The sequence below is a fragment of the Lepisma saccharinum genome, chromosome 14 (genome assembly GCF_977018435.1).
Source record: "Lepisma saccharinum chromosome 14, izLepSacc3.1, whole genome shotgun sequence".
NCBI classification, from domain to species: Eukaryota; Metazoa; Arthropoda; class Insecta; order Zygentoma; family Lepismatidae; genus Lepisma; species Lepisma saccharinum.
This window is the reverse complement of record NC_139242.1, coordinates 13,182,940-13,197,016: the sequence shown is the minus strand read 5'-3', so window position 1 is coordinate 13,197,016 and position 14,077 is coordinate 13,182,940. Positions and strand designations below refer to the sequence as shown.

General features: G+C 36.3%; 1 protein-coding gene across 1 annotated transcript in view; it reads left to right on the top strand.

The window, feature by feature from the left end:
* Window positions 1-13,946, top strand: part of LOC145998689 (uncharacterized) — a 35,998-nt gene extending 22,052 nt beyond the window's left edge. Inside the window, exon 4 of the mRNA XM_083135157.1 lies at window positions 6,905-13,946. Coding sequence (XP_082991283.1) covers window positions 6,905-8,594 — 1,690 coding nt within the window. The 3' untranslated portion in view covers window positions 8,595-13,946. The remainder of the gene's footprint in view (window positions 1-6,904) is intronic.
* The last annotated feature ends 131 nt before the right edge of the window (window positions 13,947-14,077 follow it).

Genomic DNA, 14,077 nt, shown 5'->3' with positions numbered 1-14,077 from the left:
ATTTTAAAAATCCTCTGCGATTGAGCCGAGTTTCCCCAAAATTGTATACCGTACCTCAAAATACTTTCGAAGTTTGAGAAATAGATATTTAGCAAACATACTGTATTGAAACTATTTTTTAAGGTTCTTAATTGGTAACATACGGTGTTTAGCCTCTTGCATAAATGATCTATGTGAACTTTCCAGTTTAGACACTCGTCTATAAATATTCCAAGAAATTTTGTATTGTTAGTAGCTGTTATAACGGCATGCCCTACTGTGAAATTATATTGCTTAATAGAAGAGTTTTTGGCTCTAGATACACCAAATTTTATTATATTAGTTTTTTCGTTGTTCATAGAAAGTTTGTTTGCTGAAAACCAGCTTTGTAGTTCAGTAAGAGCTTCTTCCGTTTTTTGAATTAATGTTACATCGTTAACAGAATCTACCAAAGCCGTAGTATCATCAGCGAAAAGAGTAATTTGGGCGGTATCAACATTTGCTGGAAGGTCATTTATGAACAATAAAAACAACAGGGGTCCTAGTATCGATCCTTGGGGGATTCCAATAACCACATCTTTCAATTCGGAGTAATATGTTGTTTGCGTCCCATTATTGGATATGCTATTTATTGCAACGCTCTGTTTTCTATTCGATAAATAGGATTCTATTAATTTGTTTGATACACCGCGGATTCCGTAGTATTTTAATTTCTCTAGTAGCAAGTGATGATTCACACAGTCAAACGCTTTTGATAAATCACAAAAAATTGCAACAACAGAATACGTTTTGTTTATAGCGGAAAGAATATTATCAATTACATCAAAAATGGCATTTTTTGTTGTTTTCGATTTCACAAACCCATTTTGTTGCTTTATGAGTATCTTTTTATCTTCTGCATATATACTATAACTACATATAGCTTTCTCTTTGTTTCCCTTACCCCCCAAAAAAATATTCTATTACCTGAAACCTTATTAACACAAGCCATAATATTGAGTGTGCATTTAATATGATGTGTAAATAATAAAAAAACAAATATTATGTACATTATTGCATGACTGGTATTTACAAAAGTTCATGTCATTATGTCATGAAAATGCTGAATATAACTTTCGACATAACAAAATTGCGTACGCATGCATTCGATGTACTATTGCTCATTCCCGCTGAACTGCGAGCAGTCACTATTCATCTTCTGTCTATCGCCACAGCGATTCCAGGGCATGATTTCAGCCTGGATGTAAACAAATGTACTACATGCAAATGGCCGGTGTGTGTTGGTATGGAACCAACGGTTCACCAATGTTTTCTATAGTATTGAGCCCGATTTGGACCTTTGAAGTAGATATCGTGAACAAAAAATGTTTATAATTAAGTTCACAATAGCATGGATTCCCAAATATGTAAGTAGTATATAAATAAAAGTATGTATTGTATATGAAAAATATACATAGTACGTAGCACTGAGCGTATGATTATCGTAACCAGATTTCGCTGTAAAAATAAACACAAATACATGTATCACTGTTTATACATGTAGAGAAAGCTGGTTACACCGACGTATTGTTTGTCACGCTTATTTGTATAGCCACTTCACTTGCTACAAAACTAAAGGAAAGATGTTGTCATGCACTGTTTAAATTAAATCTTCCCTTCATTGAAATGCCAAATAAGCTTAAGGAAATATTGGATATGAACTAAAATAAACTTTCACTGGGAGGTGTGTATGCCTATTATGTACACAAAATTGTTTTGCACTGATATATGGAAACTACTACTGGCATGAAAACCTGAAAATCAAAATAACACTTCATTTTCTTCACTGCATTGCTATATACACTGTATTATAGCTTTGTAAACACTGTTGATATAAGACTGCACAACTGAAAGATCTTGCAAGTGTCCAAAAAAACCTGTCTGTTCTGATTGTAGACATCAGAAATAAAATTTCACACATAAAAAAGTGTCATGTGTAAAAATATGTTCTGTTCATGCTAACATAGCTAAAGTTAAATGTGCATAAAATATAGTCACTTAATGTGTTTCATCTTGGTAAAAATAAAATAAATGCTTGGATGCTCACATGGTAACAGCTTGTAAATGAGCATATGCATAAAATATTGGAATAACAATGCACATTTCCTGGAATATGTTCGAAAATACTGTAGAACTAAACTGCTGTAGGAATGCTTTGCTTATATTTGCATGTTCATTTTGTAGTCCGTTATGGGAAATTCTTCTTAAAAAAGTAGACACTATTTGTTGCCAGCACTTGATAATTGACACAACTGCTGCTTATTGTTTCCTTGAATTATGGTGCGTGTGAAAAAATACCCTACATGCATTCATTTCTTGTTGCTTCTTTGTGGGCATGCGAAGAAAAGTGGCTAGCATGCATCCTACGGAGCTGGACACATGAAGAAGGGCTATGAAAAAACGTCAAAGGATTTCCTGTGTTCCATCGTTAACTGGTTCCTCGGAGGAGATCCAAATCTCCTCAACGTGAGTCGATTCTGTTCAAAATCCAAATTTGCTTTATGAACTCTTAAAAAATCATTACCCAAGATTGTCCCATGTTCAAAATTTGGAATCATCCGAAAAGAGTGGGTAAAATTGCTGCTGTTTATTGCAAATGTTAATAGGACAATCTCTTTAATTTCAATTTGTTCCTTTGCTGTTCCCCTTATGGCCGTATGAATTTTAAAACGTTTGGCAGTTGAAGGAATACCTTGATCACTAGTAACCAATACTTGGCTCCTGGAATCCACAAGAAACCTCTGATGTTGTCCCCCTATCGCTGTATTAATATATATAAGTTCCTCATAGGGGAAAGTAGAGACTGAAATTCGTTTCCCTACAAAATCTGCACATACATCTCTTCTATGGGCAGTCACCGCTCATTTAAAGCCTCCTTGTTCTGAAAACAAGTGGCTGCTGAGTGATTGGGATAATTACAAATAGAGCAGCGTGGTCTTTCCCGTTGCTCTTCCCTACTTTCCTGGCCTCGCCCTGCTGAGGATGAGGAACCCTGCGAGTTCTGTCTGCGGAAGTTTAAAAGTAAGACTAGCTAATCTAGCTTCCAGACCGGTTTCCTAAGCCTGGGTCTGAACCTGGTTACTTTGAGAGTTGTTAGCCAATTTCAATTGTTCGACCTCCTTCTGCAAGGCATTGAATCTTGCATCAATATCTGAAGTTGGTCGCAGCTGTGTAGACTCAGCAGTAGCCAGATTGTTGTTATGTAATAAAATCTGCTGCTGTTGCGAGAGTGTTGGTGCGCTGTTCAAAGGAAGGAATTAACTGTCCCTTTGATCTTCGCACCTTAGCTCTTTCAACTTGCGCTGCCTCATCAAGAACTGAAGCTTTTCAAATGATTTTAAATCCTTTAGAAACCCAATCACTGACTCATATTCCTTATGATGAATATCTTTCATATAATCCACTTGTAATCCCAAAATGATTTGTTTAATCTGTTGTTAGACTCCCATTTTAGGGTCTGCTTTAAGTAATAGTAATTGCTTGTTGCTAACATAGTTTGTAACCGGCTCAGTTTCTTTATGTAATCTATACCGTATTTGTTCCTCGATGTGGAGTTGATCTAAGGACCCTGTAAATTCATCCTTAATTTTTTACCTTAAGTTCTCATAAGAACTGTCTTGATTCTCTTGTACATTTCTCCAAGCTTGAAACCATCGCAAAACTGGCCCTGCTAAAAGGGCTGGGAACATTTCCTGCTTTTGGTATTGTTCCAGCCATTTAAAATGGCAAGGCTGTCTACCTTATCTAAAAATTTTGACACATCTTCTGCGGCTATCCCCTGAAATGGGATACCCTCTAAAATAGTTGGGGGAACAAACTGAGACTGAGCCATACCTGCAAACTGTGTTGGGCCTAAATCTCTAAAAATCCTGAAATTGTTGCTCATTTTGCGTAAGTCCAGTATTTTCTTTCCTCTAATTGCTTTTCATGTTCCTGTTTTTTCTAATAATTGTCGCTGAAGGCATCTAGTTAAAATTAGGCTACGTTTAAACTTGGGGGTTGAACTTGCAGTTGGACCGCTAAGATCTAAATTAATACGAGGGTCACTATTTATATTTTGAGCCTAACAATGAAAAAACAGGAATTTGGCATTGAAAACTGCCTTATTGTTTTTCGAAGTATTCTCCTTTATGGTCAATACACATTTGCATTCGTTCGAACCATTTGTCAAAGCAGTTTTTCCAATCTTCTTGAGAGACCTCCATAATATGGTTTTTGAACGCATCAACGGCATCTTCCGCCGACGAAAATCGTTGTCCACGCAATTTATTCTTGACATTCGGGAACAAGAAGAAGTCATTGGGTGCCAAATCAGGACTGTACGACAGATGACCCATCAATTCGATTTTTTGACTGTTCATAAAGTCGGTTGTTAAGACGAGATGTGTGACAGCTGGCATTATCTTGATGAAGAATGATCCGACGACGTTTGTTTGTTTTCCGTATTTGACCGAAGACCTCTGGCAAACAAATTGTTGTGTACCATTCAGAGTTGACCGTTCTACGTTCCTCTAAAGGCACAGTTGCCACATGACCAGTTTTCCCAAAAAAACAGGCTACCATTTGTTTCGATGTGCTTCGAGCGCGAACAACTTTTGTTGGATTGGGTTCATCTTGAAACACCCATACAGTCGACTGCTGTTTACGTTTCGGCTCATATGCATATATCCATGATTTGTTACCTGTTATAATCTTATATACGTCTTTTGAAGCACCACGATTGTATTTATTGAGCATTTGTTTGCACCAATTGACGCGAGCATCTTTTTGAGTTTTTGTCAAATTGTGTGGGATCCAACGAGAACATACCTTTCTCACAGCTAAATGATCATGTAATATTTTATATATGCTGGTGGAACTAATTCCTATGGTTGCCTCAATCTCACAGTATGTCACATGACGATCTTGCAGTATTAGGTTTTGCACAGCATCAATGTTTTCTTGAAAAACAACTGATTTTGGACGACCTTCGCGAATCTCGTCGGTGAGCAAATGGCGGCCACGATTAAATTCGTTATACCAGCGTTTCACAGTGGCAAAGGATGGGGCTTCATCGCCAAATGTGGAAGTAAGTTGATCGATGCACTCTTGTCTTGATAATCCACATTGAAAATCGTACAAAATCATCGCACGAAAATGATCACGAGTTAATTCCATTTTATTGTTGTCGCGCAATCTCCAAGGAAACATAAACAACACAAATGAAGCTATTGACAAAACATTTGAAGTACGTTATGGTCAATAATGCCAGACTATTCCGTGCCAACCTCTTGCATTTACGATCCCAAATGCAGAAGCAACATTGTGTTACATGATGTAAGCTGCATTACGACTTCACGTGAAGAAAATCACTGTCAATTTGAGCAGAAAGAGGTAAATTTCTGTGAAGTTTAGGTTCCATTTGATTTGCAGTAATCTGCAAAATATTGAACACACATAATAATAATTTATTTTTCCACAAACCATAGTAAACAGACATGCAGCTGGATGTTTTCACAAACAGTGGCATATTTTTAAAGGTTTCTGGCCCATGACACATTACAGAGCAATTAGTAAGGTGCTGGTATCCTTATCCCTAGTTTTTTGCCAAGGATGAAAGGGCATGGGTTCAAATCCCACTATCTCTCTCCACTTTTTAAATGTTTTTAAGTATTTTTTTTATTGTTAGTGAGCTGAATATAGACTATTGATAATTACAAAGTTAATGGAACAATGTAAAATTTAACATGAGGCTTGCTTTGAGGAATTCTCTTTCTTCTGCGCCGCGTTTTTTATTGTTAATGCAATACTCATTATAAGTTGAATGGTATTCAGTTGATTGCAAGAATTTAAGGTAAAAACATTTTTCCCCCCTTCAATTGTCCTTCATAAATTGCATTAATACAGACATTATGACCAATTCATATATTATGCATACTTCGTTTTTGACGGAAACACAATATGTGAAATAATAGTAATTTTAATACGTTTTCTCAAAAATATTTAAAAATACAAAACTTCTTGTACTTACGTTTGGTGAGTATCTATTTTTTCCGAACGACATTTCGGGAAACTACTGTTTCCTTCCTCAGGTTTTTTTTTTTTTTTTTTTTTTAGCCTATCTGGAATACTCCATAGCCACGTCAAATCTCTTCAAAAGCCAGGAAAAAGGATATAGGTATAACTTTGGTGAAGGAAGAATTTGGAAGATTTGCTAAAACCTATTAAAACTCCCATACCCCCGTGACTGTTTAAAACCACAACAATAAAAACATTCTCAGTCTAAAAGAACCATTTCAAATTAAAAAGATAAAAAGGCGCATGCCATTTCACTTCCCCATATTGGCTTCCTGGCTTTTGAAGAGATTTGACGTGGCTATGAAGTATTCCAGATAGCCTAACAAAAGAACCTGAGGAAGGGAACAGGAGTTTCCCGAAACGTAGTTCAGAAAAAATAAGTACAAGAAGTTTTGTATTTTTAAATATTTTCGAGAATATGTATTAATCTGAAATAAGTGAGTAAGTAATTCGCACAACAATAAGTTATGAATTAATGGTCATATTTCATATTTTTGAAAGGCGTGAAGTGCATTTTCCTACCATGTTTTGTGGCAAAATGCACATTTCATGCTCATTTCACATGACATTATTTGTATATTTCTTTTTGCAAATAAATGTTTTGACAATAACACACCTTACAATCTTTGTTGGAGCGAATAAGTATATTATTGGCTCTAACAATTTCTGAATTCCACATAAAATTTTCCCCCTTTATTTTATACACATAAATATTCGGACTAAGCTTTAATTTTAATGTGAGACTGTGCTTTAAAATGTCATTCAGTGTACATTATAAAGTCAGTAATATTAAGAAAATTCCTAGAGAAATTTATTTTTCTCATTCCAGCCATTTTGACAAGAAGGAGTTTGCAGTAGATGTTGGTGATTTGAGGAGTCTAGAGGGAGACGCAGATGCCTATCCTGGAGCTGTGGAAGTAATTGAACATGAAGTAATGGATTCAAAGGAAAGTATAGTAAATTCTACGCATTTGAAAGAAATCAATGATGATTCAGCATCCAATGCTGACAATGCCTTCATGGAGATAAAAGACTCGAACAGCAATTTTCGAAGCCATGAAGATATTAGTTTATTTGAATGTAACAGTTGCAATAAATCCTTCCCCCAAAAATCTCTCTTGATCAAACATTCCAGAATTCACGAGGATATTGATCCTTTAAAAAATAACCCATGCAATGGAGTGTTCAATCCCCAACATAATCAGTGTAGCAGAGCATGCAAAAGGAAGGGGCATTTGGATATTCATTTGAGAAATAACTGTGATAAGAGTCTTGTTTCCTCTAATTGCAGGAAGTCCTCTGCAAACAAAAGTCTATTGATTTCTCGCTTACCAATTCATGATGGTAGACAGCCTTTCACGTGTACTCACTGCAACAAAGCATTCTCACGGAAAAATAATTTGGTCACTCATTTACGAATTCATGATGGCATTCAACCTTTTGTGTGTACTCACTGCAACAAAGCATTCACACAAAGAGGTAATTTAACTATTCACTTACGCCTACATGATGGTATTCGTCCTTTTGTATGTACTCACTGCAAAAAAGCATTCACACAAAAATATAGTTTGACTTCGCATTTGCGAATTCATGATGGTATTCGTCCTTTTGTGTGTACTCACTGCAACAAAGCATTCACAGAAAGAGGCAATTTAACTGCTCACTTACGCCTACATGATGGCATTCGGCCTTTCGTGTGCACTCACTGCAAAAAAGCATTCCCAAAGAAAACTGAGTTAGATTCTCATTTACAACTTCATGATGGTATTTGTCCTTTTGTATGTTCTCACTGCAACAAAGCATTCACACAAAAATATAGATTGACTTTGCATTTACGAATTCATGATGGTATTCAACCTTTCGTGTGTACTCAGTGCAACAAAGCATTCACAAAACAACGTAATTTGACTTCGCATTTACGGATTCATGATGGTATTCGTCCTTTTGTATGTACTCACTGCAACAAAGCATTCACACGAAGAGGTAATTTAACTGCTCACTTACGCCTACATGATGGCATTCGGCCTTTCGTGTGCACTCGCTGCAAAAAAGCATTCGCAAGGAAAACTGAATTAGATTCTCATTTACGAATTCATGATGGTGTTCGTCCTTTTGTATGTACTCACTGCAACAAAGGATTCACAAAAAAATATATTTTGACTTCGCATTTACGAATTCATGATGGTACTCAACCTTTTGTGTGTACTCTGTGCAACAAAGCTTTCACAAAACAATGTAATTTGAATTCTCATTTACGAATTCATGATGGTATTCGTCCTTTTGTATGTACTCACTGCAACAAAGCATTCACACAAAAATGTAATTTAACTGGTCACTTACGCCTACATGATGGCATTCGGCCTTTCGTGTGCACTCACTGCAACAAAGCATTCACAAAACAATGTAATTTGACTTCTCATTTACGAATTCACGATGGTATTCGTCCTTTTGTATGTACTTCACTGCAACAAAGCACTCACACAAAAATGCAGAGTGACTTCCCATTTACGAATTCATGATGGCACTTGTACTTGACCTTTCCTCTGTACTCAGTGCAACAGATCATTCACAGGAAAACAAAATTTGACTATGCATTTATGAATTCATGATGGTATTCGTCAAATGTAGTTTGATTTCCCATTTACAAATTCATGATGGCACTCGTACTTGACCTTTCCTGTGTACTCAGTGCAACAAGCAACAGCAAGAAGAAGGAAGAAACGAGAGAAGAAGAAGAGGAAGGGGTTATGTAGGAGGTGAAGTGCAAAGGATGTGAAAGTGTATATATAGGGGAAATGAAGAAGAGACTGAAAGACAGGTTAAAGCAACACATGGATAATGTGAATTTGAAGAGAGAGAAGAGTGCCATATTCAAATACTCTAGAGAAATGGGACATGAAGTAGAATGGGATTCGGCTAGGCAGATAGGAAGGGAGAGAAGAGAAGTAGTGAGAAAATGGAAGGAAGCCAAAGAAATAGAGAAGAGAGGAGAAGAGATCATGAACTGGAATGTCGGACTCAAGGTAAATAAGGAATGGATGAGAGAGTTATAGAATGTTGAAAGGATGAGAAAAAGGAAGGAGGAAATAAGAATGAACAAGGAAGAAAGAGAAGAGAAGAGAAGAAGACCAGATGAGCAGGTATCCATCCACATCCGAAAAGGCAGGAGGGGTGGGAGGAATGATAAACATGTAGTTCCAGACTCTGCTAATCTTGACCTGTCGATCACCTGTCAGTGTTGGAGACCCATTGGTCAACTGTCAACTTTAGAGAAATCTTCCTAGATAAGAACTGTCAACAGGATGTGTTTTTGTGTGGCTAGTTACCCTTGCTATGTGTATATTAGGTACTTACTCTTTGTGAATTTCATCATTTTAGTTTAGTTCATAGTCTGAGGAAGACCCTGATACAGGGTCAAAAGCGTTACATGTAAAGTGTTTATAAATCTGATAAAATGCTTTGGTCAACAACTTAGTGTCTTTTGTGTGTACTCACTGCAACAATGGATTCATAGACAAAAGGAACTTGACCTCTAATTTATAAATTCATGATCATATTTGGCCTTTTATGTGTACCTGCTGCAACAAAGCATTTACAGGCAAAAGTAGCTTCACCTATCATTTACGAATTCATGATAGTATCAATTGTAAATTGGGGTGACTTTGGACAGTTTTTTGGACGTTTTGTACCGTAATATTCAGAATTATACGTGTATCTGAACAAAATGTAATAATTATATGTATCAGAGTTTTAGAAACAATCATGAAGTGTTAAAACTATATTACACCCAAAAATACATTTTAAAAATAATTTTTTAAATGTGGGGTGGCTTCGGACACATTGTGTTTTTCATATAGTCTGATGTATGCTGCATGTATGAGGTGTCTTCGGATCTATTTTATGATTTTTTTTTTAAATAAAGAATGTTTTGAACAGTGTATTTTTACATGAACTACGCTTTTTTACATCTTAACACACACTGTAGTACTTAAATTTACATCAGTGTTTACATAAAATTATTCAAACAGAGAAAGTACAACTATTACAATTGGACATCTTTTTAATTTACTTCTTTCATACACTGAGCACATTTATACTGCTTCTTAGGAAATTTGGCACACTTGTCATGTGCCCATCTCTTGCAACTATGACATTGGACCCAATCTTCTCCGTTCTTGCTTGTTGACCACAGTCTTCCACAATGAAGGCACTCGGTGTCATCAGAATCACTGGTTTCAGATGATTCCTCTGCTGACGACAATTCTCTAGTGTCTGGATTCTCTGAATCCTGTTGTGATGAACACTGGAATCTACACGTAACACTTTTCCCGGGTTCGATATTGATACGTTTTCCTCGTCTCTGGGATTCTTTGATACGTGTTCCTCGTCTCTGGGATTCTGAAGCCTTGTCACTTCGAACATCTCGAAGCATTTCGACAAATGTATCAGTCCAACGTTGGTCATTCTCATTTTCTGTGGGACCAGGATTGAAATCTGGAACCCTCTTTAAAACTTGCTGCCGATCAAATGAGAAAATCCCAGCTGCGGAAAAACTAGATCGTACATTCCGTCCTGAAGTAGCTTCAATTGCATTGAGAGTCTTGTTGAGAACTTTTGGGAACTCAGACTTAGGAAGACATCCACGGTGACATTTTTTCCATTCATTTAGGTTTCCCCTCCATGCCCCTTTTAAAGATCTGAAAAAAGCAATGTTGAGCGGGTGCCACAGGTGGGTTGCATTCGGTGGAAGTAGTATGAACTTCACTTCCAATTCATTGCACTTCTGGATGACATGGCATACGTGACTGGACAGATTATCTCCAATGAGAACTTTTGGACCATGTAGACGGTTTAAATAAGGTACACCCAACTTGAAGAACCAGTCCTCAAACACTGTCATATCAAACCACCCTGACTTGGTACTATTATATCGGGCTCCCTCAGGGCCATTTTCTATCCACGTTGGGTACTCATAAGTTGCCGTATACGGCGGTAAAAGAGACCCATTGGTGGCTGCTGCTATCATGACAGATGTGCTAGCTTTTGATGTGTCTCTTATAACTTCCGGATGCTTGCAGCCTCTCTTTACAATCACCTTTGATTTCCCCGGATCATCTGAAAAGTTTGTTTCGTCGTAGTTGATTATATTGGTTGCTGGAACACCCTGTATTGACTCTTCAAAATTATCAAAATACTTGTTGAGTGCGCCATGATCTACAGCTGTACGGAACTGTTTTATGTTTTCCCCAAATCTGTTTGTAAGGTCCGGGTGGCTAGAATGAAATAGTCTGCACCATTCGCTACCAGGGCAATTGTTTTTGAAACATTTTTATATCCTGCTGCTTTTGTTCAGGTACCCCTGTACAATAAACTTAACATCAGCAATGCGAAATGGAAAGCCCCATAATTGCGATGAAATAAATGCATTAAAATATTTCCCAGCTCCTCTCTTCCTTTGTTCACACACTATGCATAATTTTCTTTCAGCACAGAATAGAAATGAATGGCATTGTGCCCATCAGAAAATGTTGTTACGCTTCCACCAGGAGACTCGAGCTAAACGAATGAGGCCTTAGACTGCACATCATGGTGCGGAACCATGAATAATATTATTTTGGCTCAATTTTAGTGAATGTTCAAAATAAATTATAGAAAGTTCAATCACAGTACTTCTTTGTATTGATTGCCTTATGCTTTCTTAGCTATGAAGATTAATTGTATGAATTTATCTTTCTACACACCTTTTACTGGTTAGCTGTACATTTGACAGGGGCAGGTAGATTTTCACTTCTTAAACATGCTTAAGAGGTAGTGCTAAGTAATCTTATACCAAGCAGGTTGCAGAATCAGCGTCTGCACTGAGGCAAGTTTTTCTTTGTAATGTAGTGTGTAAGCGTGTGTAGTGAAAATACTCTATTGAATGTCAGTGTTGAATTGTATGTAGGTTTTTCTTCAATGAAAACAGAATATTTAAAAGCTTTGAAGTGTCATTTCCTTCGAAAATTACATGATGGTGCAGAATTCTGTAAACAAGAGTAAATATGTTGATGTTTCATGCGAGTCAAAAGTATAATAAGTAAAAAATTCAGTGAGTGAAAAAGTGTATCAAGAGCAACCATATGGGACATATCAATTTGTTTGTTTAACAAAGTGATTTTTCCTATGCTCTAAGTGATGAAATAACTAACAAGTAAGTGCAACATTCATAACGATGTTTTTCCACTATACTTTTAATTGTTGACTAGTAGACAAAATAGAATAGAAAAGCATTGAACAGTGAGAATAAAGTGGCATGCTATTTGCATAGAACCCTTAGTGCCTTTTCCCCATAATAATGGGTAACCTAGCTAACCTATTTACACTATACTCGTGAAGACATAGAGATGTTTGTTCCCTTTTTCTGACGTGCTTTCTTTAGCTTACATGCCTTTGAGGTGGTCAGTCATTGTTAAGTGGCCCATACACCAGTGTAAAAACACATTCAAGTCATTACATTTTTCCATACGACGTAGAAATCCAACAGTATTTGGGGAACTGAGGATGTTACGCAGCATAAATTTTCATACACACCCTAAAGTTTAGTGGCTCTTAACTTTAAGTTGGGAGCCGGAATAATCCCAGTGGAAATAATTACACTGCTCTTCCTTTATCGAAGACTCAGCTATTGTGAACCACGTTAATCCATGAGGTACCATCACTGAAAGTTTGGTTCCTGGATCCCTCTGCAGAAAGCAGGTAGTAAATGGGTGATGGGACTACCTGAGCCTTTTGTAACTTCGCAGGGTACCTTATTTACTCGTGTATAATGTGCACTTTTTACCAAAATTTTTGCCCCTAAAAATTTTAGTGCATATTATGCACAGAATAATAATAATGTTTATGGAACCCTATCATGTTATATATCGTCGTAAAGCTTAAATTCTGCAGTTTCTGAATAGGGCAACAGTATCCGATTCAAGATGGCGACACTAATGTGCAATGCGGTTAAAATAAGCTCATCACAAAATGAAAGAATGTTCTGATTTGAGTGGTACTTTCGATGAAAGGAAAGATAAGGTAGAAGAAAATAATAATTATAAAGTGTGTTACTGGCCAAATAATATGACATATATCAGGGTGTCAACCCGTCGAGAAAAATCAAGAAATCAACAAGTAGATCAAGAAAGTCGAGGAAAATTAAATAAATTATTGTTGTCGCCAAGATTTTTTGCTATTTTTTACAGTGAACTTGCATTATTATATTCCTGTACTGGGACTTGATACAATTGAATATGTGGAAATCTAAGATTTGTATTGAAGAGTTGTGGTTATGATTTGTTCACTTTTGTTTCTTAAGAATTCCATTCTTGTATGAGTGAATTTTTGTAAAAATATTTCATAATGTGGCCATTCCCCATCCAGGATGAAGTCTGAAGCATTAATGTTTTCATGCATTAATTAAAGCAGGTCTAAATTTCATATTAAAAGTACAGCTTCAGTTTTCATCTTATCCGATCTTGTGGTAGGGGTTTTTTGTTGAATAAAAATATCTAGTTTCTTAATTTTGCAACTATACCTAAGTACAGGGTGATTAAATAAATGTTAAGAAAAAGTCAAGAATTTTGGATTTGTTATTTTGGTAGTGTGTAAATGCCTTAATGGAAGATGTCTTGTGCTGCTAACTGCCAGTTTGAGGGTCCTGAATGTGTCTCATATAAATGTTTCGTTAGTCACAGAACATATTTTGAAGTTTTTTTTACAAAAGTATTGAAGAAATGAGCAAAACCATGTATAAAAATTTAAAGGCCATTTCCCATTATTTTGCACTTTCTGTATAGTAATATATATATATCCAAAACCTGTATTGAATATTGAGTCCGAGTAATAAACAGTTTATACATACAAATTAATGTTATTGTGTACTATTGTGTATATATGTGTACTATTGTTGTACTATAACTGCTGTATCGTTAAAGATGTTGAGGAAGAATGAAAACTTTGCAGTGATGGTCAGAACATATGC